General features: G+C 41.9%; 2 protein-coding genes across 19 annotated transcripts in view; both read right to left on the bottom strand.

The window, feature by feature from the left end:
- The window catches only part of CHGB (chromogranin B), a 29,604-nt gene extending 29,243 nt beyond the window's left edge, over positions 1-361 (bottom strand). For both annotated transcript variants that reach the window (XR_016463994.1, XM_031596775.2), the window contains exon 1: positions 245-361. Coding sequence is in view for 1 of the 2 variants with exons in the window: in XM_031596775.2 (XP_031452635.2) it covers positions 245-308 (64 nt within the window). In the remaining variant the exon portion in view is untranslated. The remainder of the gene's footprint in view (positions 1-244) is intronic.
- Positions 362-1,726: 1,365 nt separating this feature from the next.
- SHLD1 (shieldin complex subunit 1) overlaps positions 1,727-27,370 on the bottom strand; it is a 67,355-nt gene continuing 41,711 nt past the window's right edge. For all 17 annotated transcript variants that reach the window (XM_090134957.1, XM_090134953.1, XM_090134948.1 and 14 more), the window contains one exon: positions 1,727-2,253. In XM_090134957.1, the coding sequence (XP_089991083.1) occupies positions 1,733-2,253 (521 nt within the window). In that variant the 3' untranslated portion in view covers positions 1,727-1,732. The remainder of the gene's footprint in view (positions 2,254-27,370) is intronic.

Below are 27,370 nucleotides of genomic sequence, written 5' to 3'. Positions count from 1 at the left end.
AGAAAACTGTGAAGCAATGCAAAAGCTACGGAAGTAGTGGGCCTGGTAACATTGGTAAGAACTGCTACATAACTATCTTTGCTCTCTTAAGAGCGTCTCTTAAAGCCTGAGATATCATTCAGGAACAGAATATTTATAATAATAATTGCAGCTTCAGTGACTGATAACTTTAAAGATTAAAATAGGGGGGTTGGAACTAGATGACTGCTAAGGACCCCTCTAAGCTAAGCCATTCTATGATTACCAGTCCAGAGAGAAATCAGGAACTCTGACTGCTCCTGAATGACCACTTCAAAGGACTCCCACATGCTGAGCAGAGGGGCCTGAACTGCAGCCCCATGTGACAGTAGCACCCTCACAGCAAAGCTTCAGCAGTCCAGTCTCCTTCATAAATTTGTTTTCCTTGGGATTCGCTCCTAGTTTCCATAAGCACAAAGCAAAGCAGAATTAGACTTGCCAAATGCATAGGGATGCATCACACCCAGAGCTCTGTAAATTTCCCAGATGGCAATGATGAAAAAGAACTGCTGGAAATGAGTCCTTCAAGTCATCTCTTAATGTCATCTGGTAAGTGGCAGAGTCATCACAATCCAAGCTGGGAAACCAGTGTGTTAGGCCAGTTTCCACTGCAGCTAGTGGTAATTTTGCCACCTAAAGCCAGAGCAAGAAAGCTCTGGGTATAAGCAGCAGCAGATTGTGTTAGAAGGAGTAAGTCTTTGCTGCAGACAGCTAGTGCCAGCTGATCCTTAACTGGACAGAAAGCACTCCCATGGTTCAAAACTCACACAGAACTTTTTTTACTTCATCCATGAACACACTAGGAAAATAATCTCAAGGTCTTTTGCAGTGTCAATAAAGATAACAGGTTGTACTAAAGCATTAAAGATTGGCTTCCTCTCTGTAAAAGCTCTAGGCTCATATTTCATGACAGCAGAAATCAGCAGAGGCTACTGGGCAGGGAGAGCCATAGTACAGAATCAACCAAACAAACCACAGGCATGCTGAGATGTGATCTCTGCTTTTCTTAGGGTTCTTTGCATCTCACAGCAGGCAAATACTGGAGCAGCTGGCATCAACTCCACAGTTTCTTCATGTACATGATTCTATGAACACATCTGCAGAGTCCCTGCTCGAGCAGCTATTTCAGGTTGTTCTTAAAACAGCTCACATGTATCAGCAGAAAACCCATACTGCTTAGCTAGTACATCCAAGGCGTTAGAAACATCACTAAGGTGATAACACTTTGCTTTCTCTCTTTTCCCCTCCTGTAAAAAAATAACCTATTCAGAAGCTGTAGTTCTTCTGATTCATGTGTGCATGTTTTTTTCTGTTGAAGAAACTCTCCCATGCTGCAATGATAACCTGCGGGATCATATGTCTGTGGGTAGGCACACCAACTTTCAACCACCATCTTGGAGACAGAGGCCTTACAGTATCAGTCAGGTACAGAACAAAATCTTAAGTTACTTCCTTAGGTCTGGGGCATACCATGCTGAGCTTGTTCAGTCATCTGCTATATTCACCAGCACATGGACAAACTTCCATGCCTATGCAGGGGCTGAATTTGGACTGCAGGTGCTCTTTAGGTGTTGCTACCCTGCAGAAACCAGGTGGGCAAGCTCTGCTCCTTATGAACCCTCTCCCATTGAATATGGGCTGTCAAAGGTGGTACTAAGAGGAACAGTGTCTTTCCAAGAAAGTCACCAGTGACACAAACAATCCAGCATTTTGATCACTTCTCATGCAGTACATCAGGGCTACATTCTATCTGTGTTTGTTTGAAGAGGAATTGCAGGATGTCATCTGATAGTCCAGGTGTTCTCTTTCTGTCCTCTAGCATGACTTGTCCCTCAGCTGGCTTGGAAAAACATGCAGTAGTGGGGTGGTTTGGAAAGATCTTACATCCGTCTCTGTTCAAGACCAGCTGGGCCATCTGCAGGCAACGCAATGCATATTTGGTACCATCCCGGTCTGCTAGCTCTGAAATCTTCTTCAAAAGACATTGAGATGCAGCCTCATAGGTGGGATCCATGCTGCCTGGCTGTTTCTTGCAATATGTTTTGTAAAAGCTATCAAGAGATTTCCTGATGCTTGCATCTTCCATATTACTGTGTTCATACATACTTGAGAGAGCAGCATCAGCAGGTTCAGTGTGCTCACACATCCTGGCTTCTGGATAACATCTCACATTTGCTTTCTCAGAGCCTCCAGCAGAAAAGTCTGCAGAAACTGTAGAGGGTAGATTGCTCTCTCCTGCAAGCACAAGATCAATGAAACTCATTAGTCACCAGGTCACCCCTGTGGCAAAATCTTTTTTTTCTCCCCCCCAACACAGTCTGGCAAACAGGCTCTGTACTGGAGCAAGCTAAGTACTCTTTTAAACATGGCTGCATTGCTAGAAGGGCTTGCTGCATAGACTGATAATTATGAATCTTGTATTGGGGGATCTCATAAACGTCCCAGTTTCATCTCTCTGCAGTCACTGAATGGCACACGCCTCTACATTCCTCTCACTTGTACTTTCAAAAAAGTGGAAATTGGGACCTGCTGCTGTTAAAGACAACAGCTGGCCTACATGAAAACCTAGTTTTCAGCTGGAATGCTTTTGCCTTTCTTTTTTTTTTTTTTTCTTTCTTCTGTTCTCTTTTTAATCCCTTTCTTTTCATAGCTTTTCTCTCCATTTTTGAGCAAGACCTACAGCCTCCAAGCCAACACTGTTAGGTTGACCACACAGAGTTTGGGAAAGAGATCAATAACAGCGGACCTTGTGTTTTCCCATGAAATTCCACATTCATAGCCCCGCTACACTAGTTACTCTTCCCACATTCTGAAGAAGTTCTCCCAGTAAAAGCCAAGGACTCTTGTTCAGCTCTTCTCCTCTTCCTTTGCTGACCCACATTACTAAATAACAGTCAGAGCTCTAGTTCTCTTTTGCTCCAGTGCATTGCAGGGGGAGATACCGATCACAGTTAATACATCAGCAGCACAAAGACACTTAGCAATGGCATGACCAGGATGATCAGAAGCCACATTCAGCTTCTAGTGTAACAGGCCTCCCTACAGGGATATGGATTTCAGCTCTGGTACCCAGGCAGTCTCTCTAACCACGATCTCATCCTCAAGCCTGCCTCACCAGCCTGTTTGCCTCGAGTCACCAACAGGAAAATTTCACAGAGGTTGCATATCCATCATCTGCAGGTTTCATAAGCAGGATGCAGGGGATCAGCACACTGCTTGATCTTCCCTAATTCTGTGAAATACAAAGCAGAGTGCAGCCCTTCATTTCATTAAGAGACAATATTCAAAGGAAATCTCAGTGTTATGGCAGAAGGCTGCTCCTTACCTCCCTGTATATAAAGAGCTTCCCTCCCTTTCTCAGTGGTCAGATTAATTAAAATGAAATTAAATTGTCTGCGCAGCCGTACTGTATGTGTTGCCGCTTTCTCACTTCCCCTACTTTATTTGATCTTTCCTTTCACTTTGTCTGATTCTGCTGTTTTAAGAACTTCTCTTGCGATGTTATTGCCAATGCAGTACAAAGACAAGCTTAGTGGCCTCTTCTTTTAACACGAATATATGCCATCAGAGTAGCAAATCAGAGATAATCAAAGAGAACAGGTCTATTTTGCCTCAATCTCTCAGCCTTGATGCCTATGTTAAGCTAGGACTGAAGCCTCATGCATCTCCTATAATTCAATCAAGTTTCACTTGTGCTCAGGCTCCAGTTGCAATTGCAAACCCCTGTGCTGTGCTGTCTTCTTGCTACTTCTTATGCTCAGCTTGCTGTTAAATATTTTGTAAAACAGCAGAAGCTGCCTCCAGCTACATATCTCCATCCTACTACATGATCCAGTGAAAGTAAAATCCTGTTGGCTTCATGGTATTGAGGAGGATCTTTGCAATCCTGTTCTGGCTTTCTCTGTAATTATAAATGAGCAGGAGCTATATTTAGATACTGTCCTCTAATGAAGCACAGTCCATACAATCACCAAAGTAGTAAGCAGTATATGTTACAGGGGCGTACTCTGGGATTTGATTAATCAGAAAATAATGAATTATATTATTAGGAAGTTTTCTTTCATGTACTGATTCAAATCTACATAGGTATATTTTCCCACGGTAGGTCCTATTCTCAGTAAATTACACTTCCAGCAAAGTTGTCTTAAAGCAAGACATGAAAAGACAGATGCAGAATTTACCAATCTAAAATCCATGAAGCTGCATCTTGCCTGAGCTTTCCTGACAATTTCCCAGCACCATCTCAAACTACATTCAGAGACTGATCTTATGAATACATTGCACATTTCCCCCCCCTAGAAGAGATCCGTCAGGGAAGAGGTCCTTCCTCAACACACCTTGAAGAGCTGATGCTGCTTTTCCAACACACAAATGTCCTGAAATATTTATGAACGATGGGGCACAATACCAGTAGCTGGATGCCTGCTAGGTCTAGCCAGAGCTTCTCAGCTAGGACATAGGTACAGCACACAAGAGTGCCCCACTGCTCAAGGCAAAGGCAGCATTCTACTGATCAATCCCCATGCTTCTGCACCCACTAAGAAAGCTGGGATTCTCTGATGACAGTCAGCAGCATTGCTGCAAAGCTTATACCTCTCTGCTCATCCTTCCATAGCAAACTTAACACATCTTTGTGTTGGCTTGGCCCAATATCTGCAAGTAGTCAACAGAGTTTCATCACTAGAGATTATGCCCCAAACAATTAACAATTTTTAATCATTGGTAGTATCAAAAAGGTGTTAAAAGGAGATGGAGAAGTAAATAAACAAACAGGTCATTATTCATGTCTTGATTTCATTTTCACATGATGGATAATCATCAGGAAGAACGTATATTATTTCATCTGTGCCCCCACTCCACATTAATTGAAGATCAGCACTTGCAGCTTATTAGCATGAGGCCTGGGGGCTGATAAAAGGATATTCTTTGTGTTTATAGACCAGCTGATGAAAATTTAAAGTCTCCATCTGGTACAAGCACATAACCTTACCGCCAGAAGCACACAACCAAATCCTGCTTTGGCCTTGGGCCATTTTCAAGGATACAACAGCTCTGCAATATTATTATTTGCACTTCTACAGAAGCAGCTCATGCAGCCGTTTGTCTGTGTTCAAGCACATATATAAAATAAGACATTCCTTAAACAGCAAAGCTCCCACAGTGCTGGCTTCATAGGGAAAGAGATTTCCCCACTGAGGTGGGCAGCAATCCCTGCAGGTGCTCAGGGCTTATCAGAGCTGGTGCTGCCATGATGCCTGCCTCTGTCCCTTTCTGGGGCTTAGCTAGACAGTAGCAGCTTTTTATTCCTGAGTTTTGCCTGCAGTTGGATTTGTCCATGCCTCCTGCTTTCTTCCACACTGTCCACTGTGCACATTAGAGCTCCTTTCCAGCCCAGTGCACAAAGGCCCGTCCTACTGTCAGACCTGGAAGATACAGGCTGTAGATCTGAGTAGGTGAGAGCCAAATCAGGATGTTTGTCACAGAATTTCACATAAATACCCTTATTTTAGCGCAGGAACTGTTTATCCCGTGGCTTAGGAATGACTCGCTTTGGCAGCTGTATGCAAAATGGAGCCCAAGCCCACCTAAACCAACACCTAACCCATACCCACCCTTAAAGATGCTCTGATGCTCTCAGGTGTTACTGGAGGAGCCATGTTCAAAGACAGAAAGTCCCATCTCCAAATGCGGAGGGCTGCTATACTACTGGGGCTGGGTTTGGCTTTGTTTTTCCTCCTGAAGTTCAAGCCCTTGATCTTTTGGCAATTTGACTGGTCAAACAGAATGGATAACTTGAATCAAGGGCCATTCTTCTCCTTATTGCCTCTGTTGTACCACCCTAAGTAAGTATCAAGAAAACTAGAGGATTAGGAAGTGTGATTCATTTATTTGAACAGAACTAAGCTAATGACACAAATCTCCCTTATGTTCACAATGGTGGCTGAAGTTCAACTAGACATCAGTTAGGTGATGCTAGAGCACATCTCTACATTGTAAAGTCAACAATGGGACTGCAAACCACAGAGACAGATTACTCGGGCATTCGACTATCCAATGGCACACTGAGAAAAAGTCTGCTTCCTGCTACAGCCATCCTGTGTGCTCTGAAGGCCAGGAAAGACGACGAGAATCAGCTCAATTGAGCAAATGTCCTTGAGCAACGATTACCACAGAACTGAGCAATGCGACAGTAGAAAGGAAAAACACAAAAGAGAGCTGTATAGAGATAAAATCTTTCCTTGGGTGGGACTAACCCAGTAGTCATCACTACTTTGCCTGTTCTGCCTGGGAGCAAATGGGGCTGAGCATAACTGAAATACAGTTTTTTTCCAGAGTAGCTGAAGAACAGAAGAAGGAGATATGTCCTAGCTGGGGAGACAAACTCCAGCTGTGGATTCCCACGTCAGAGCTCAAAATACTGCCTGGCCTGAGGCATCACTATGATTTTATGCCAATTTCAAGACCTGCAAGAGACCTCAGATCCTGGCTCTTGGCTCAATGCAGCAGAAAATTAATTGACACTCCCAAACTTTTCCTCAGAGAGGAAGACCTTCCTGCCCTCCTAAGACAATCACCAAAGTGGGACATGCCAGAGAGCTGGTACAGCCCTCTTATCACTCTTAGAAAATCCCTTCTTGCCTCTCCATCAGACGTGGGCATATGCATGGGAAAGCTCAGGCAGAGGCAACACAGCTTAGGCTTGAGCAGAGCTCCCACATGGCAGCAAAGCTTTGCCAAACCACATAGGGTGGGGGGATGGAGCTATCAGCACAGGAGGCAGAAGGAGAAGAACAGGAGAAGAACAGTTCTCACCTTGCTGCAGAACTACCTACGAGATCATGCACTCTAAAATTATATGCAGTGAGCACTTGAGACAGCTCATGGAAAAAAGCACTTTTTCCCCTATCCCTCAACCCCAATCTGGTTGATTTCCAGTGGAAGTGAGGTAATGCAATTCCTCTCTGCTCTAGGAAGAAAGAAAAAAAAATAGGGAGAATTTAGTAGGATTGCATTATACCTCAGTCTCACATAGCATCTTGGCTTGCCGGTAACCACATATGAGAGCACTTAGCTGGGAAGCTAGACTATTTGGGACCAAATCCTACTGCCCTGACTTGTATTAACAAAATCTCTACTGATTACGACTTTAAAAACCCACACGTGAACTGCTGATTGCATCCCTTTACATGAACATTGAACACGGGGCAATAGGCACAAACTGGAAGACAAGAAGTTCCACATGAACATGAGGAAAAAAATCTTCACTTTGAGAGCAACAGACACTGGGACAGGCTGCCCAGAGAAGCCATGGAGTCTCCTTCTCTGGAGATATCCAAAACTCAGCTGGATATTCCCCTGTGCAACCTGCTGTAGGGAACCTGCTGTAGCAGGGTCTGGACTCAATGGTCTCTAGAGGTCCCTTCTTATTATTCTGTGATCCTGTGAACTGGAATACACTTGTATTTGCATGGTACTTCATATGACTCCCATTACTAACATTTCAGTTGGAAAAGCATCAAAAAACTAATCTGAAGCCTAGGCCCTTTCTATTAGCTGCCATACAAACACCTATCACGCTTTCAGTAGCAAACAGATCCTAAAGCCTTTTGAGTACAGTACTGAAAAATTACTGCAGAGTTTACAGTTTCTCTGCTCTCACCTTTGCCTTACCAAAACCAGCTGCTTTCTTCCTGTATCATTGTTTGAAAAACCTTCCAGCATTTAAAGCACAGGCAAAATTGAATTTTCAATGACATTATAATTTTAATAAAAAATCAGTTTAAGAAGAGAAAATTTGCTCCTTGTGAGTATTTAAATCATGAACTGAAAGTGAAAATAAGAATATTATAAACTTTGCCACTTTGCCATCTCCCTGATGACACAAAACCCAGCCTTCCCTTGCCACACTGTGCAGCAGGCTACAGCTCACAAGGCAATTATCTTTGAGGTTCTGCTTTACACGTGATGCAATCAGCTATTTTGTCCACCCACCAGCCCAGGGGACAGGCACATGTTGCTGTGTCTGATGCTAAGGAGCTGTGCAAATGCTGGCTACTCTGCCAGGAGACCTGGAGAAGGTGAGCAGCAGTAAGAATGGAAGGAAGCAGCCAGAGAAATCTGGGGTATGGAGCAGAAAGGGAAAGCAGTGATGGAGGAGTAGCATTGGTCATAGCCAATTACTGAGTTAGTAATTGGCTCTCTGCCCTGCTCTTCTACGTGCTACATGCCTGCGTAAAAAGCTAGGGGGAGAAGTGGAGGATCTTTAATTTGTGCGGGGAAAAGGCATACACAGTTATTCTGGGGAAGCATAAACCCTTCCTCTTCTAACTCCCCCAGGAATTTGAAATTCAAGAAAAAGCCTGGTAAATGGTAAAGTGCTTCTGAAATGCAATAAGCAGGCATAACTCATCCCCCTAGACACTCTTCCAAATGTCACACTTGGTATTAAGCTCTACCCTGCTCTGAGAGCTTGTAGTTGATGCCTGCTGCACCATGCTTTGAAGACAGCTGGAAACCTCAGCTAAACAAAAAGGTAAACAAGATCTTTCAGAGGATGCACAAGTCAGACACTCTGGATTTAATAAACCACTGAGCTAGTCAGCTACAATATGAATTGATTAACACCCCTTATTTTTTGAAAGCCAAGACATCAGCACAGCTGTCATCTCACAAACCTGTTCCTAAGCAACCAAACACCATGGTCCAGGGCAGTAAGGATGGGCAGAAGCAGGAGCAATACCATAAATACCTTCACATACAGCTGTGCCCCAGAAAGAACCTTGTGTGGATTTATCCTCAGCAGTGGGCATTGGATGCAACTGCCTGTGAACAGGTTGCTCTAAGTTCTAAAATTAGAAATAGCAAAGTTGGAAAGAGCTTCTCATTTAAGTTATTTGGAGTGGTTCTGTAGCCAGTAAAAAATCCAAGAATATCCTAGTTGTGTCAAACTGTGATTAAATACAGCTCCTTAAGATCTAAGGTTAAAGATTCTACTACCAACAATAACCTTCTCTGGAGCAGAAAAAGGCAGCTGAAAACTATTGAAGTTGTTATCCTGCAGATGAGGGCATCGAGGGCTTTATTAAAACTGCAGCTATCTGCTGCTTTCCTGCTACATACATAGTCTTGAGAAATGACAACAAAACTCACCTTGTCTATGTAATACTAAAGGCACCAATTTCCAAGAAGAAACTCTGACAAGGCTTCTTAAGCTAATTGCTCAGATTCCAATTAGGCATTAGCAGAGCATGTTCACAGGCACAGATACAGCAATGCTGTGCTAGGTCAGTCTTTCCTTAGCCACAGCAAAATATCCCAGTGGGTTTTCAATCTTTGATAGACAAGATGCAACAGCAACATCCTTAAACCAAGCCTCCACCTTCTCCCAAAGTGAAAGTAAGAAGCATCCTCTCTTGTGAAGCCTCATCCTCACCGTGAAAACGCCATTGCTGCCCATGTGGACGATTTGCACCATTTGAGACTGGAGCCCAGTTTGACCCCTTTCTTCCTGTGACCTGGGAGAAACCTCTTATTAAAAAGATCATACTTTCCTCTCTGGTGAGAAACAATTCTGCTTGCATTATTTTCATTTCATAAGATCCAAAAAGAATTTCATGAAGGAAAACTAGGATCTGCATTTTACGGTGCTTTTCTCACTTACACTGTGCAGCTAAAGCAAATGGAGTTGTTTCTCTTTGTATTTTCTTCCTGCCTAGAGATTATAAAACCGCAGTCTTGTCTATTCTCTTTTTCCAGCTGACTCTACAACTTGTTCACGATCTGTTAAGCTTTCTGACATAACAAGAATTTTTCAAAGAATCTCAATTGAGAACTAAGGAATTCTCATTCAGCCCATGGATCTGGTTACTAGCTAGTTAACTCCAGAACTGGGAGGAAGACTTGCTATGCCCTCCTCTTTGTCTGGGAGGTGAGCAACTCACTGGGGAACCTGAGTCATCCAAGGCTCTCTCTTGCAGAGACAAAAAGAACTGATGAAACGCATCATTCTTCACAGCTCGAAGGTAAAAGATGAGCAGGAAAAAAACTTCCAGTTTCTGGCAAGATGCATAATGAGGGAAAGATACCACACTTGCTGATGTTGCCATGCAGAACTGATGAAGTCAAGAGCTTAAATTAAAAGAAAACTTGAACATCTACCTGGATGACAATTAGCGATCATACACGAGTCTGACAAAAAAATCTAAAAGTTATTAAATCCCATTCTTTAACAAATCCTCCGCTAGAGACAAGAATGGGTCTCAACAGATAGCACATTATATGCTGAAGACACCCATTCTGGAGGATGGGGATGAAATAAAGAATGGAAAAGTACCTCTCATTCCAAAAACGACCACTCGCAATGACAGGAAGCAACTCTACAGCACAAGTCTTACCAGGCAATACAGTAGCATTATAGTTCCCAGAATTAAAAACAAAACCCAAAGCAATATCCCTCATTGATATATTAAATACTTTCATTCAGTCGCACATTTTCAGCACTCAATAGAAGCCAGCAATTCTCAGCTGATGCCTTTGGCAAGAAGACAAACAGATGGCTCTCACTGGTGATCAATAGCTCAAATTTCAACAACAGTTTAAAAAAAAAATTCTACTCTCTGCATTTCATTGTAGAGTGATATGCATGACAGTTTTCCTGGAAAAAAAAAACCACAAAACAAGAATACAATACTATTCATACAGATCAAGTAGAAAAGGATGAGCCTTCCAACCACATATGCACAGTTCTTGTCACTGCAAGCAACTTGAGAATCACAATTTTTTTTTTTTTAAATCCAGACAGCTTCTAGACCAAGAAAATATTGCAGAGCAAGATAATTTCAAGCACCTTTCTTGAACAATAAAATTATACTGCTTGTACATACTTCTGAGAGCAAGAGACTAACATTCTATAATATTATCATTATCCATCTTAAAGGGGAGCATTGGAGGCCTGAATTATGCAAGGAAAATGATGCCTGGGTACCACAGGACACATGTAAACCTGGTAATGTGGAAAACAGAAAACACTTTAAAAACAGCAGAGATGGAAAATTCAGTCAAATATGGCAGAGGTGAAGACTAAATTAAATATAACTTCCTCCCAATTCTTCAACCTCCCCAATCATTTACATTCATTATTTTGTTCAAATTTCTACCAACGTATTTAGGATCCCAAATCAGTTAATTGATTTTCAGCAGTTTTGAGCACACAGATGCTCTTAAGATTTGCAGAAGCCAGAGAGATTTCAGCTCTTTGGAAGACAGTGAGGTCACCTTTAACAACTTGAATGCTACTAATTCCTTAGAAGCAGCTCACTGTACACACATTGTACAACAGAGAAACAAGACAGGCATCTCTGGCTATTAGATTTAGAAGTCCTTCTTTTTTGTATGTTTCTAAGGCCGAAAGCATCAGTATGGGTACACCAAAGAGGTGCTTAGAGATTGGACTTATTCTCTCTAATGTCAAAGAAATAACCGAACATGTGCAGTCTGTCTTTCTTCAGATCAAAGTTTTCTACCTCCAGTCAGGACTAACTTTCGCAAAGAACAACAGAGGGATATTGGCAAAGATCCAGGTTTTCTGAAATTACTTGCAGTAAGATGATTGTAAAGCTGTGCCTCTTATCTGCATCATGCTCCTTAAAACATGCTGTATGTCACAGAAGCGTAGCAAGGCTTGCATTTACTATAAACGGAAATGTAGAAGAAAAGCAAACAAAGAAAACCCTTAAAAAGCACATGCAAACAGCACATGCAAAAGTAAAGAAATCTACTGATGTTCTGACAAAGATCTGAACACAGAACAAGGCATTTCCCAGCCTCCCCACAGGCTGGATACAGCTGTGTGCACGGAGGACGCTGTGCAGACATGCAGTCAGCCCCACAACACCTGGGCACTGAAAGAGCAGCTCTGTCCTGCCCAGCTCCAGTCACACAGCCTGGGGCTGCTTTTTCTGCACTGCCAGAAAATGTTTGCACATCAGATATTGATTAAAATCATTATTATTAAAAAAAAAAAAAAAGACTCAAAAAAGTTTCTTTCCATATGGAAGCAAGATACTGATCTCCGTCTATGAACTTTCCACAGGCTAAACAAAACATTCTCATATTGAAGAAAGTAGAGAGTCAGATATATCAAACAGTCATCAAGAAATTTTCAAGAGGCAGAAAATGTAATTTCAACAGAGTACAATGAAAAGCAAGTGAGATATACAAGTTTAATAACTTAGAGGTATTTGTTCGTCACTAATCTGTGGCATTTCAGCTCGCCAGTTTAAAACCACACTGCATAAACATCTGAGCCATCTAGTCCTTTTGCAATATTACATGAAGGCAAGTAATGAGCAAAGAGAATATTAGACTGATGGGCACATTAAGAGGCTGTTCACAAATGCTGGAGGATGAGAAGCACAAGGACTTCTTTTTAATTATCTGCATGTCTTGCTGGGAATCGCTGCAAGTCTCTGCATCAGAACCACAGAAAATTGGGTTTTGAACAGAAGTGTTTACCATTTAATCAATCAGCTTTCTGCAGGAATTTCTGCATTGCAAGCATCCACAAATTGAAATTGGAAATGGTTATCAGGTACGAAGTGAATCTTCAGGTCCTTGATGGGCTGGCTCACCTGCCAAGCTTCACTTCTCAGACAGTGGCATGGCTGTGCGGCTCTATAAGTCTCTGAATGGACTAAAACCCAGAAAGACAGAGCATAAGGGAGAAAGTCGTTAGCGGAGGAGTATAAGTTGACTTTAAAAAAGAGAAAAGTGAGAAAAGTCACTCAGCAATAAAATACAGCAGTCAAGTTTCCTATTTTCTCACCTTTTCCTCTCAACCAGTCATGAGAAAGGCTTGGTGTTCCCCTGCTGTAACAGCTTTGTCCTCTGAGGCCAAACAGTAAAAGCTTTTCCACACTTCAGGTTTGTTTGCATCCCTTTGCTGGCTACACAGCCTATTAATCCTGCATTTTATGCTGGTTTCTTAGCCATAAGCAGATCTGTGTGCACTCAAACCTCTCATTTCAGCCTCAAACCAAAGACTTCAACTGAATTATTCATGCACACGATTGGAGGCAAACCACGAAGGTCAGTGAGAGCCCAGATCTTTTTAAAAGCCAACAAAGCAGAAGACCACATTCCCTATACCATATCAAGCACTGCCTAGCTGGCCAGCAGCAATTCTGTGCTGGATGACTCTACTGAGAGGCTGCACAAGAGCCTGAGGCTGGGTGAGAACCGTTTGCTCAGACAGTTCTTCAGTAACATCTTCAATTACTGATGAACTGTGGTTAGCGATAGTTACTGCAAACAACATATTTTTCCATTACGATTGCAACACAGATGTTTAAGCCACACAACAATATTCAGACACGTAAAGATTTTGCATTACTGCACACAGCTTGAAAATATTTATACGACTACTTGTGAACAAAAATTCATTCCTGCAAAGTAAGGTAAATAAAAGGACAGATAAGACAGAGCAAGTTGTGGCAACTCAAATTTTCCTTTACACAAGGAAACGCTTTTCATCGATCTCAGATCATGATATTGCTTAACTGAACTTAGCTGCTTCATTCAAAAATAATCACTCAACTAACAAGGGAGGGAAAAAGACAACACTCTTCAAAAATAAGTAGGAGAGTTAGGGCTATGTTAATCTTCATAAAAGCTGCATGGATCCACAAACACTGCAATGCATTTTCAAAACCCATCTAATATTTGTTTGTGTAAATATCTGCAGAATTTAAAAACAGCCAAGAACAGCACCTTGACTTTTTTCCAGGCAATGAGAGAACATTTGTATGACTTCCACAAGAGCAGCGTGAATTACAAACACGTTTGCTTAGAATTTGTTCCCCAGGTATGGGTCTGGGAAAGCAGACAACCGGATACCAGGAAACAGCAGTAAACTTGTAGTCAATTGATCAGAATCTCAAAGGCATCTGGTTTGTATTTTAAATGCGAAACAGCCAATGTTATTGAGGCATTTAGCAATTTCCATTGTTCTTTTGCCATCTAAATGAAAACATAGGTCTCCATGTGCAACTGCATCCTAAAGAGCAAGTGAAGGTCGGTATGCCTGCAAATAGTGCTCTACTTACTGAAAATTTCAGCAACTTCACATTGTTCGTGTGCATGAAAAAGTAATCTGAAAAGAAAACCTGTTTTGAAATCAGTCTACATTGAAATAAAAGGGAGATATATATTTAAATCAGCCCCCACCAGGATAATATTTAGTTACTTTTGGTACTCTGGGAGCCACTTACTAGTGCTCCTGGCAGATACTGATGCAAACAGTCACCAGTTGAAAGGAAAAGGCAAATATTTAAAGCAACAAATGTCTAAATATTGAACATTTATAGCCAACTATAAAATTGAATTATGTATGTAGGATTCTTTCGGTTTTTTTTTTTTTTCAAATTTTACAGTGTTTGGTTTCTTATATCCAGTCCAGAGTTTTTTCTGACAGTTGAGCTCTGGTATAAGAGAGAGTATAATAGTATGGGCATTGAGTGAACCCACAGTAAGTTTGCAGATGACACCAAGTTGGCTGGAAGTGTCCATCTGCCTGGGGGTAGCAAGGTCCTACAGTGGGATCTGGACAGGCTGGATAGCTGGGCTGAAGCCAATGGGATGAGTTTCAACAAGACCAAATGCCGGGTCCTGCACTTTGACCACAACAACCCCAGGTAGTGCTACAGGCTTGGGGCAGAGTGGCTGGAAAACTGCATAGAGGAAATGGACCTGGGGGTATTGATTGATGCTCAGCTGAACGTGAGCCAGCAGTGTGCCCAGATGGTCAAGAAAGCCAATGGCATCCTGGCCTGCATCAGGAACAGTGTTGCCAGCAGGAACAGGGAAGTGATTGCCCCCCTGTACTCAGCTCTGGTAAGGCCATACCTCAAGTACTGTGTCCAGTTTTGGGCCCCTCACTGCAAGACAGACATGGAGGCTCTGGAGCACGTTCAAAGAAGGGCAGCAAAGCTGGTGAGGGGTCTGGAGCACAGGCCTTATGAGGAGTGGCTGAAGGAGCTGGGATTGTTCAGTCTGGAGAAGAGGAGGCTCAGGGGAGACCTGATTGCTCTCTATAGCTACCTGAAGGAAGGTTGTAGCGAGCTGGAGGTCGGCCTCTTCTCTCGTGTAACTAGCAGTAGAACTAGAGGGAATGGCTTCAAGCTGTACCAGGGAAGATTTAGGCTGGATGTTAGGAAATACTACTTTTCTGAAAGAGTGATCAGGCAGTGGAATGGGCTGCCCAGGGAGGTGGTGGAGTCACCAACCCTGAAGGTGTTCAAGGAACACAATATAGATAATATAGCCAGACTATACAAGTTGGTGATGTTCTTTTAGTTGTTCTGTGTTTTGTTGGTTTTTTTTTTTTTTACGCCCAGCATTTGTGATCAATGCTTAATAATTTTGTTTTAAATGGCCTAAAGAAAACCTAATTCAAACAGATTGGATTCTGTAATTGTAGTAAATACATCTGTTTTATTTGTAAATAAAGCAGAGAATTTTGAAGTAAAAGCTTTCAGTGAACATTTTCATCCCATGTTGAAATTGGTCTTCAAAGTCTACTTAATGCTTATTTCAGTTCAAGTATAGACAACATGTGGAATCCAAGGATAAAAGTAATGAATTAGTATTCTGCCACCTTGACAACCCACTCCCCTAATCTTACATTTTCTCAGCAGATTGATTCTCTCCTAAGCCACTCTCAAAGCCTCACTGACCTCACGAGGAACGGCACATCTGCAAACTGTATGGACACTTATGTCTCTTAAAAATGGTATAGCTACAGATACAGAAACATGCCAGAAAACGCTAATATCCAAAGATACTGTGGACCTGGAGAGTGTCAAAGAGGGACACTGAAACTGCAAAGGGTCTGGAGCTCAAGTCTTATGAGGAGTCACTGAGGGAGCTGGGATTGCTCAGTCTGGAGAAGAAAAGGCTCAGGGGAGACCCTGATGGCTCTCCACAGCTGCTTGAAAGGAAAGTTGTAGTGAGGTGGGGATTGGGCTTTTCTCAATGCAACAGCAATAGGACAAAAGGAAATGGCCTTAAGCTAGGCCAGAGGAAGTTCAGTTTGGATCCTGGAAAAACTTCTCCAAATGAGAGGCAAAGCAGTGGCACAGGCTGCCCATGGAGGTGGTGGAGTCACCGTGCCTGGAGGTATTCAAAAAACACAGAGACATGGCTCTGTGGATGTGATCAGTGGTCAATATTGGTGGGAGGGAATGGTTGGACTAGATTATTTTAGTCATCTTTTCCAACTTTCATGATTCTATGATTCTATTATGTGATTACGAGAACAACCTGGATATGGACAACATCATTAACTTGCAAATTGAGTAGGTTCATATCCTGTTAAATTAATTAAGTCAGGAACAACTGTCAGAAAATAAAATTGACATCAAGAAATCCTCAGCTCCAAAACTTTAAAACCTATCACAGCACTACAGTCCTTCATTCTGTCCACTCTACAGACAAATCCACTTTCACATTCTTCCAGTTCCTTTTGGCCGCTTTCACTGCTCAATGTTAATTGTGACTTTTAAGACAAAACAGATACAATCTAAAGCTTCCTTTATCTGAAAGAATATTTTATGTGTTAAAGGGACGAAGAAAGGCTGAAGCCCTTGAGTGAGGAATTGAGTCCAGATATCATAAAGGTCACTGAGAATTAAAATAAAACAAATACTTGGTATAGAGGGAGGTGTCCCTGCGTAAAGCAAGGGGGTTGGAATTAGTTGATCTTAAAGGTCATTTCCAACACAGACCATTCTATGATTCTATGATTATGACTTTTCTGTAAAAAGGCTCTGCTGTGCCCTTAGTGCTCAAGCTTAAAGAAGGTAGTTCAAGCTTAAAGAAGGTATACTTAGGCTGTGTATAAGGAAAATCTTTTACAGGGAGAGTGGTGAAGCACTGGAACAAGTTGCCCAGTTATGTGATTGATGTCCTGTCCCTGGAGACTTTCAAGGTGATGCTGGATCAACCTTGTTCATTGCAGGGGAGTTGGACCAACCTTTAAAGGTCCCTTCCAACTCTAAGGATCCTATGATTCTAGTGTCCCTCCATCCCACAGATACCATCATTCTTTGTAATAAAAAAAAAAATAACAGGTCAGTCTGTTGTAGCACAGACCTGAAAAAATTTAGTACTCAGAGATAGGGATAACAGGCAAACTTTATCAACAGTAACTGCTGGCTTTCTAGCACTGTTCTAGCACTGTCTCTCTATGGCACTGTTCACACTGTTTGGTCAACTGATCACCAGCAGCATCAGAAGCCGCAGAACACCAGCTGTCCCATGTCACCTAGGGATCTACTTATGCCTCCCCATGACTGAGAGGTCAGACTTCCAATACAAATGTCCAGAGATTACAAACAACAAGGCATCTGTTTTCTCCTTACAGAATTTTCCCTCCTGTTGCAAAACACAAATTTAAGAAAATTTTGAATAAATGCAAAAAACCAGCATATCTTCTGTCAGTACAGAAAACCCTATGCTTTTAAAATGTAATTTACATGAAAGGAGACAAAAGGATCTTCTAATCTTTAGCAAAAAAAAACAAAACAGCCCAAGGCAAAAAAAGGTGATTGGAAAGAAATTACATCCTGGCTAAAGGTAAATTATATTACAGACAACTAGCTGGACAACAGGAACACTGTGGACTGTGATACATATCAAAATAAATTTAATTACCCTTAAAAATCAGAGAATCTGTAGGTTTACCTAAAAAATGGGAGTTGAGCTTTTAATTGTTTTCAATGCAGACACAAACAGAAGACGTTGATTAACTTACTGGGCTCAAGAGAGGTAATTACTTTGCAGAAGATGCATCTACAAAAGCATGTCTGCAACAGCTCCAGATTTAATCTGCCTTTGTTTTATGAAGACCATCTGCACAAATTATTTTTTCGCCTCGATTTTGGGTTTTGAGATGAACTCTGCTCAGACAACCCAAAACTCAATTACAACCCCGTATCAGGATCTTCTGTTGCTACAGAGACGTGCTACAGAAGTTGAATGAAAGCTCCCTAGCTGAAAACAATTTCCCTTTTAAAAAAAAAAGTGTCCAATATTTAAAAAAATATTAAAAAGATGAAAGAACAGATGAACAGATTACTGAGAAAATATGAAAGAATATTTTAAACTTTTTTTCTTTTTACTGGAAACAAGCTAAGATGTATTAAAATAAAATACCCTCTTACAGCTAACTTGTTTGTTCATTTTGCAGTGTTGCCCAAAGAGCAGAGAATCCAGGTAGCCATATTCTGTTACACTATAAAACCACAGATATGAAAGATGGTTACAAGAGATGCCAACAGCAGCTTTTCCAACACCACTTTTCAGACTGCTGCAGACTGTAAAACCAATGTCCAGCTCTCCTTGTGTTCTGGAGCAGCAGTGGAGAAGAGTGCAGTCTCACCATGCTACGGGTGTGGATCAGTGACTCAAGCACCAGCCTCAAGCCTTTAATTCCCTTGGCTTTGCTGCCACTCTGATCTTGATTTTGTCACGGTGTTCCCCTTCTCAGGGCACTCTTGTCTCTGCATTTCATGTACAGCAACACTCACCAGCATCTGTGATGCACCACATGAGTAGCTGTCTGGCATTGACACTGCTCAGACCCACGAGCAATTCAAAGCCCTTGAGGCATGGGGAGCACTCCAGCTCCCAGTCAAAGGACTTGCCATACTCTCTTCGCACAGGACTTGACAATGAAGGAAAAAAGCCTTACTGAGCAGAATTACAATTAGAAAAGCAAGGAATCCTCCTTTGGACAGCTTCCCAACTATACTTTCAGCCAGAAATGTCCATATTTATTCTTGATATCATCTTGAAGAGATTGATTAAATCTAAGGCAAAGGACTATTAGACCTGTAGAATACCAAAAATTGCATCCCCTTTTCTCCCATCTCCAGCCAACAGCTCATCAATACAGCACCTCTCAACAAGCCTGCGTAAAACACTACTCTTCAAACCTGTTCGTCCCCACCATCTTTCTGAAGCAAAGGTCTGCAGCTCAAGGCAAGAGAGAGCACACAGTGGTTTCTGCAGTTTTGACAAAGAAAAACATTAGCTGTGTGTGAGCACCATTCTCAAATACACTATCAGCTGAAAAAGTCATCTCTCAGGTAAGTCTTGAGCTCTCCTCCAAGCTCCTATTACCCACACCTCTCCACCTGCACTTGTTCCCCACACATTGTGTGTTTAGAGCCATGGATGGGTAGGAAAAGGTCAGTAGGTTTCACTTACTCAAATTCACTCAATAATTACACCATCCATAGCAGGTCCTCTCTAATGTGCCCTGATAAGTATGGTTTTCGGAGGCATTCACTGACTGACACTGTTCAAAATGAAGTGGTAAGTTCTCACTTACATGCTGTCCTACAGATGCACATATGCTGCAAAATGGCACATGCTGTACATCATCCAGCTCCAAGAGCACCCTTTGCATCAATATAGAGCTCATAGACAACAGATGGTTTATGGCACCTCCATTGTCTTAAGTGGGTTTTTTTTTTTGCCTTTAAGCAGGATTTAACATGCACCAAGGCACATTTGGGACAGCAGTATTTTTCAAAGACCATACTGAGCCTCCGGGAGTAATTCACATGAACACTGTTGAAACCAGAGATGTTCCTGCAAACATGCCCAGAGGAAAACAAAGACAGTTTTGTGAAAAGCATTATAGAAAAGAACAAGAGTAAAATCAACATAGCCATGTAGGTGATGCACTAATAGATGCAGAATTGAGGACATTAACCTCTTCTTCAGGTTATTAACAGCTGTAGGAAGAGACAGACAACTATATTAAAGTCTTGGTGAGTCATAACACTAGATACCATTTAACTTCCAGAAATAGTTTGGCTCTGGCCTAGTAACTTTTGTTCTGCAATAACATGCAGTAATGGTAGCAGTATACCTGGCAAGCCAGAATAGCACCTAGATCCATAGTCATACTCCAGCCTTCAGAAGGAAAAGGAGAGACCAGAAAGTGCTACTTGGCACACCATTTCCTTCCCCATTTTGGTTCCTCTCAATATCATAGTCTTACTATCAAAGCCAAGGCTTGCTCAAACCTGCCAGAAATAAAAGCAATATGCTCTCCCAAGTGCAAAACTTCAGAGTAACTGGACTCCAAGCAAGGTAGATGAGCATCAGAAGTACTGAGTCGACATAATCACAATCCCATTATATGCACTTCTATAATCCCTATAGCGTTTATATTCACAGTGCTGCTCCTCCTTGTGAAGGCAAGAAAGGCACAGAGGAATAGTCTGACAGATACTGAACACGTGCCAAGTTGTCCAAGCAGAGCAGAGGGCACCTGCAGCATTCACCCACAGTGAGCACTTGTCTGACCCCTGCAACCCTGAAGACAATGGGCTATGCTTCTGCTTCATAGTTTGCTCCTTTCTCTCATCACAGGTGGAAAAAATATGAAAGCCAATAAACAGATTACTCAGGTACATATCCATACCCTTCACCCTGAAGTTTCAAGTACAGGTCATCTGTGCTGTTCACTTGATAGCTACCAAGGCAAGAGCAATTAGGGGCATCACAATGTCCAGAAAAGAAGTGAAATCCATAGGAGCACATTGCTCTTGAATGAGGAATGCAAATAACCTGTTCTCAAGTTATCAGGAAAAAGCCTTTTACTAAAGGAAAAGTCCAAACACATTACCAGTTACAACAGCTTCCAAAACAGGAGTGAAGCTTGCTTATTTGATCATGCAAGGGAGAGAACCAGATTCCTATAGCAAGCCAACAACTTGCCAGCTGAGAAGAGTTAGGAAGGTCTGTTTGAGAGGTGAGGAGAAGGAAAGGGCCCTGGCAGGGCTTCAAATATCCTGAAAGATTCAGATTACATCTGTTCACTGAAGCCAAACCAAGCTTTCTATCTTCTCTCATTATCTTAGGATTGCTCTGGTCATACTGATATCTACTCCAGAACTAAACAAGAACTGAGATGTGCAGGATCGTAAGGCACATAGAATTATGATATTTATCAGGTGGACAGCAGTTATTCACTGTAATGCTATATATTCCTTTCTACAGCTTAGCTGCAAGGAGAATTTGGCTGTTGGACAGCCACCCGTTTAGAAGGATTTGTTCAGAAGGATTTCCTTCTGAAATATCTTACTTGTAAGAACTGACTACACTGGTTTGCTATTTTATTGTTTTTTTAATAGAGTGATGAAGGAGGCAGGAGGAACATTGCTATAATTTGAGAAAACACAGCCTGCAACACTACAGTACAAACACAAACAGATAGTGGCATCTAGAATCAGCATAGCGATTTTGTTCTGTGCAAAAGGGAAGAAGATTCTCAGCAATAACAATGCAAGTTACAACTTTAAAGTATTAAAACCAGCCGCATGCATTTTTTAAAGCTGGATTATTGTCTAAAAGATACCACAAGGTTTTATACCACCTCGTTCTATGACCAACTCTTAGCATGGTGTAAAGAAACAGCAGTTGACTAATCTATGGTCAAACAGGAAGGCTTGTTTAGAAACGTCTCCTTGGCAGACATTGTTAATGCAAGAGAAATTGACAAGAATTGAAATGACTAAATATTTTGTGCATGTGTGTGGGAACAGCATGGACAAAAACAGCACTCAGTTTTCTGTGTGAAGAATCACATCTGCCAACAACGTATGTTCACCCTCCTTCCCCACATGATTTAACTTACTCCTGTAGTCATGCATCTCACAGTTGTTAATTATAGAGCACGACACTTGCATTCTCAACATAAGATCCAGCTTCCAACCTCATTTTTGCTTTCATCCTCTGCAAAAGAATGATTCCTCTTTTTTAGGAGGAAAAAAATCCATAGCTACAGTAGACAGCTGAGGGCTAATATACAGGATTTCTTAACAGTACAAAAGTACTTTTCTTTCTGTTTCAAGGTTGCTGGGCTGAAGAACACTGAAACTTCCTCTCATTTAATCTAACACAGGAATGAAACCCACTGGCGCAAATTCAGTGACTCAGCCACTGGAGTTAGCTTCACCTCTGGAATGCTGCCACAGGCTCTGCAGATGATTCACGCACTCACACATGCTATTAGACAAGTGCCTCATCTAAAATAATAATTAGCAGCAATAACAAAGATCCTATCACAAAGCACTGGTGCAGCACGAAACGGATTTTCTCAAGTTATTATATTTTGCATCTTCTGCTGCTTTCGTTACATTTTAATTAAAACAGCATCAGGAGAAAAATTAACCTAGGAATAGCCTCATTAGACATCCAGAGAAGAAGCAATGCAGAGCAATGTTAAATTTAGCAGTGACTGCAGATGAAAGGTTTGTAAATCAGTTTCTGCTTCAATCTAGAATTCCAACCAAAAGCTCATCTCTTTAAGAAATGACTCCTAAATTATAAGATACCTACAAGAAGCAGATCCCACTTGTGCCATGCCACAACCAGGAGTAAAGAAGACACGTTTATCTGCAGTCTTCATACAAGAGCAAGTACAAACTGCCTGTGTCAGTACATCAGGCTGACCTCCTGGAGAGGAGCTCTGCAGAGGAGGACCTGGGTGCCCAGGTGGCCAACAGGTTGGCCATGAGCCAGAAGTGCATCCTGGTGGCCAAGAAAGCCAACGGGACTCTGAGGTGCATTCAAAATGGAGTGGCCAGCAGGTTGAGGGAGGTGATTTTCCCCCTCAACTCTGCCCTGGTGATGCCACATCTGGAGTGCTGCATCCAGTTCTGGGCTCACCGGTTCAAAAGGCAGGGATCTCCTAGAGAGGGGCCAGCAGAGGGCTACAGAGATGATGAGGGCCTGGATCATCTCCTGAATGAGGAAAGTCTGAGAGACCTGGGGCTACCCAGCCTGGAGAAGGCTGAGAGGGGATCTCATCAATGTTTATAAACATCTAAAGACCAGGAGCCAAGTGGATAGAGCCAGACTCTTCAGTGTTTCAGTGAAACACAACTGAAACACAAGATTATCCAAATGAACGAGAGGAAAAGCTTCTTTACTGTGATAGGACTGGAACAGGCTGCCCAGGGTGGCTGTGGGGTCTCCCTCTCCAGAAATATTCAAAACCTGCCTGGACACTTCCTCTTTGCAACCTAGAGAATTTGCTTTAGGAGGAGGTTGGACTAGATGATCTCTGGAGATCCTTTCCAACTCCTTGAGTTGTGACTGTGAACATTTTTTATTTTTAAACTTGGAACACTAACAAACAAACAACCCCTCTTGCTTCTGTTTTTGAGCAGGTTCTCCAAGAAAGTACTTCAGAAATACAGACTACTGAAGGCAAGAGTTGTGCCCATTAAAACATTGATAATCTGCACAACAGAAATCTTGACCTTTCTAAAGAGGTAAGGAAGATGTTTCCAGGCAGTATCAGATCACAAGTCCATTACACCCATGGTCTGTTCTACATGGCAACAGGGAGATGTGCATGGGACCCAACACTTCCAATTAGGCAGTTATTAGTACAAGCTGTGTATACCATCCTATATATTCAATGTCTCTGCAGTGTGTCAGCAAGAACTACTTGACGTAGGTCATTCTTATTATCCAAGCCAGTATATAATCCCCTTTTTTTTTTCCTAACATTTTCTAACATTGCTAAGCTCTCAGCCTCCATAGTTTCCTGTAGCAGTGAGTTTTGTAATTTTCTTACTTGCTGTGTAAGAAAGTGCTTAATATTGATTTACTGTCCTTCCTTTTCCTCATCTCCTAACCCATGCAGAAACAACATTCAGATTCCTCTCTAAATCATCAATATTTTCTGGACTTACCTTTTCCTCTATACAAAATGGTCTGTATAAAATATACCCCATGACACCACTGGAACCGAAATGGAGATGTTATTCTGTACTTATCTGTTCTCCTATATTAACTCTTAACTCTGGTTCTTTATTTGTCTTCTCAGATTTAAAAAAAATAAATTCTGTAAGGCATCAATAGTCTATGAACAGCTTGCAGTACAAAACAGGCTTTAGTACTACCACACAACATATAATTAGAGTTGTATAAAATAGTCTGTGGACAATTATGGATAGTAGAAATACAAAGGATTTTCTTGACAAACTCAACTAACTTTTGGAATAAGACTATCTGTAGAACACAGGGAGTGCTTTCTTCAAAAAACAGTCAATCTGGAAAAAAAAAAAACAAACCACTACTTACCTCCATCCACCAATGAACATAAACAGAGCACAGCCAGAAAACCTTCAACATGCTGAAAAGAACAGCAAGCAGCACAAAATACTGCCATTTGCTTGCCAGTACTTATTACAGCAACGAATAACCAGCTGCCTGCTACCTTTTGCATATAACCTTAGAGGAGAGGCTCACTGTAAACAGAGAAGTACTGCTCAGCCTGACAGCCTTCCATCTGTTTGTGGAGATTTTATTGAAATACCTACATGTGCCTAGTACAAGCTAGCAAAGGGACTTATTTACTGTGAAATCTGTAGTATGCAATGCCAAGAAGGCAGCCATTAAACTTAGGAAATGAAGGAAGAAATTAGAGGCAAGAAGGCTCCAGGATAAAACTTCATGCACTATAACCCACATTGATGCTGAGTCACAGGGCTACATTGTTTTGTTAAAAAAAAAATACTGTGGATGATGAAAGTGTGCTGTATTTTATACTCGCAGTCTGCTCCTAAAGGGTTATGAGTCACTGTTTTATGTGCTTTTATGCTGCAGCCTTGTCAGCTGCACATCAACGAGCTCAGTTAAGTACAACACAGAAACAGGAAAAAAAAAAAAATGAGGCCTAGAGTAAGGCACACACAACTAGTTTAAATCCAGGGCCAGACTGCCCATTATGTAATTTATTTTCGTGATAGGTGCCTGTGCTGTGAGGTTCTAGGAATATTTCATCTGGACCTGATCCACGTGGCACAAGCCAGATGTTATACAGCAGAAGCAAAGGGACGTCAAGAACTGCGTGTGAATTCAAAAGCAGGGACTGAAAGAGTACACAGAAAAAGCAGGAATCAACTCCACAGTGATCCCCACAATCCTGGGACTGATTCAGCCACATCACTACGGAGGGCAGAGACGTTTCAGAAGCTGGTATGGCTGACCAGGTAACACATCTATGCCCTACCTTCTCACAGAGCATTGCCTGCAATGCTCCAGATGCTGAATCTGCTGGACAGGAATCACACGCAGGGAACAAAGGCATCCCTGCCTGCAGCCTCCAGCTTGGCTCTTACTCCAATTTTCCTGCAGCAGAATTGGTTTGGAACAAGTTGCATCCTCTCATAGCCTGGCCTCCCTACTAAGTAGAGTTCAGGGAGCACAGCAAGGATGACAGCTCCTTATTTCAGCAGCGCCAGCAGCCCTTTTTCCTCCTCCTCCCTGCTGCCAGCCACTGAGGATTCCCTGAGATGTGTTTCTCTATTGCCAATTCAGAGCAGCATCTAAAAAAGCTTCAAAGTCACAGAATAAATTCAGAAGCAATATGAGACCACGACAATCAGGGCAGATGTATCATCTTTTCTCTTGCTGGGTGTCAATTACAATTTTCAGTGCATAGCTTTCCAGGTCTGACAAACGATCATTTTTGCACACAGCCATACTCTATGTCTGAGAAAAGGTTTCAAGGATAGAGATATGTGCAGGGAATGCCTTCCAGTGAAAAAGAGAAAGGAGAAAGTCAGGCTGTGCATAAATGGTTGTTTAACAGACATCTAAAAAAGGCTGAACTTCATAGAAACAAGTTAGGCCTCTGAGAGATCTCCAAGAGGTTTTGTGTAACAGGATACATAGCAGATAATTTACAAGGCAAGACTCTCTAGTTTGAAATTCAAATAAAAAAAAAAAAAACCCTTGCTAACACAGTAATAAGGAGAGAGAGAGCCTTCCTTACTGAACAAGTTCACTGCATAGGCTGTGCAGGTACTCATACAGGCTCATGTACCACCTTATCTCAGCGACACTCAGACAAGCTCAAGAGACATCAGTATTTCAGCACACAGTGCTCTGGCACATGTTACCTACATAAGCTATCCTTGCAAATTGGTAATAAAAGAACATCTCTGATTATTTATTTATGCAGCTCCAGGAGGCTGTTTGCTATCTCAGCGGTAGCTATGATGGATTACATAAAAGCACTGTCATAGTGGGAGGAATGCTCATATAGAAACACGCTCAAATGAGTGCTTCAGTGCAAACCACTGTCTTTCCATGGAGCGGAGCAGAATGCAAAGCTTTGCAGTGTGAGTGGCAAGGCTGTGATGTGTACAATTGGGAATATCAGAAATGAAAGTCACTGCCAGCAAGCCAGCAGCTTTAAGAGAAGAAAGATGGATAACGATTTTTGAAGAGATTTGAGGAGTCGTTTTTTTTTTTTTTACCTAAGCTTTACTCTACCAGAGCATCAAATATCCCCCTAAACAACAAATGCTACTCAAAACTTCGGGGTGATACACCCTGAAGTGAATGAATGAAGGTGTGCTACATGAAGCTCAGAGAAAACTGAGTGCTGTGCAGCACCATTGCTGGGATCTCTGTGCCCTGGGAACAGATGCAATTCAGGCTGATGCAGCTTCACTGCACCTCAAATTCTCAAACCAAGATGGGTGACACACAGCGCTGTGCTATGAGAAAAGTGTGCTGGCTAGCTGGCACATGGCTTTCCAAACCAATTTGCTCCACCTCATCATTCTGCCTTAACTAGACATATTCCTTGATTTAAATCAGGATTTTTAAGCCTTTTTCACAGAATGTTACCACCCACATCTAAGCAAATGCAGCCTGACAAGCTGGAAGACCAAAGCACAGTCTGCAGACAGCATGGAACAGTAATGTCATTTTTACATAATGAGGTTATCACATTCATTTTGCCATTTGCTGGCTGCTAAATGCACGTATATGTCTTGAGTCATTTTTGCAGTATCTGCACTGCAACAAGACCATAATGCCAAGTTGTGAAGAGCAGCACTTTTATACAAGAAAGGAAATAAGATCTTAGGAACCCCACAAAAATAACTAACAGATGTAAAGAACACACAAACACATGTGAGCATACTGGGGACAGTCACACTTCCGTACAATTTTGCCAGTTATTTCACTGGCCTAAGGATTCAGGGCATGTATTTTCATTTTTCTTCAACTTAAATTTAAAAAGTATTTAGTTAAAAACTTAGAAAAGTTTCAGCTGTACAGCAATTCTTGCACTCCAAAGCAACTGGGAGCTTTCATGTGTACACCAGCTTGTTTCACAGTTGCTGTCATTGTACCATTGAAGTGCTTTATTATAAAACATGTACCCTAGCTTACAAGCCTCATGACAGCTTTGTGTCTACTCTTTCCCAGCTGTTCAGGAAAATTGGGAGTCTAACTGAAATTGTTTCCT

This window comes from Phasianus colchicus, chromosome 2 (assembly GCF_987193195.1).
Source record: "Phasianus colchicus chromosome 2, bPhaCol1.hap1.1, whole genome shotgun sequence".
Classification (NCBI taxonomy): domain Eukaryota; kingdom Metazoa; phylum Chordata; class Aves; order Galliformes; family Phasianidae; genus Phasianus; species Phasianus colchicus.
This window is presented reverse-complemented; position numbering and strand designations above follow the sequence as displayed.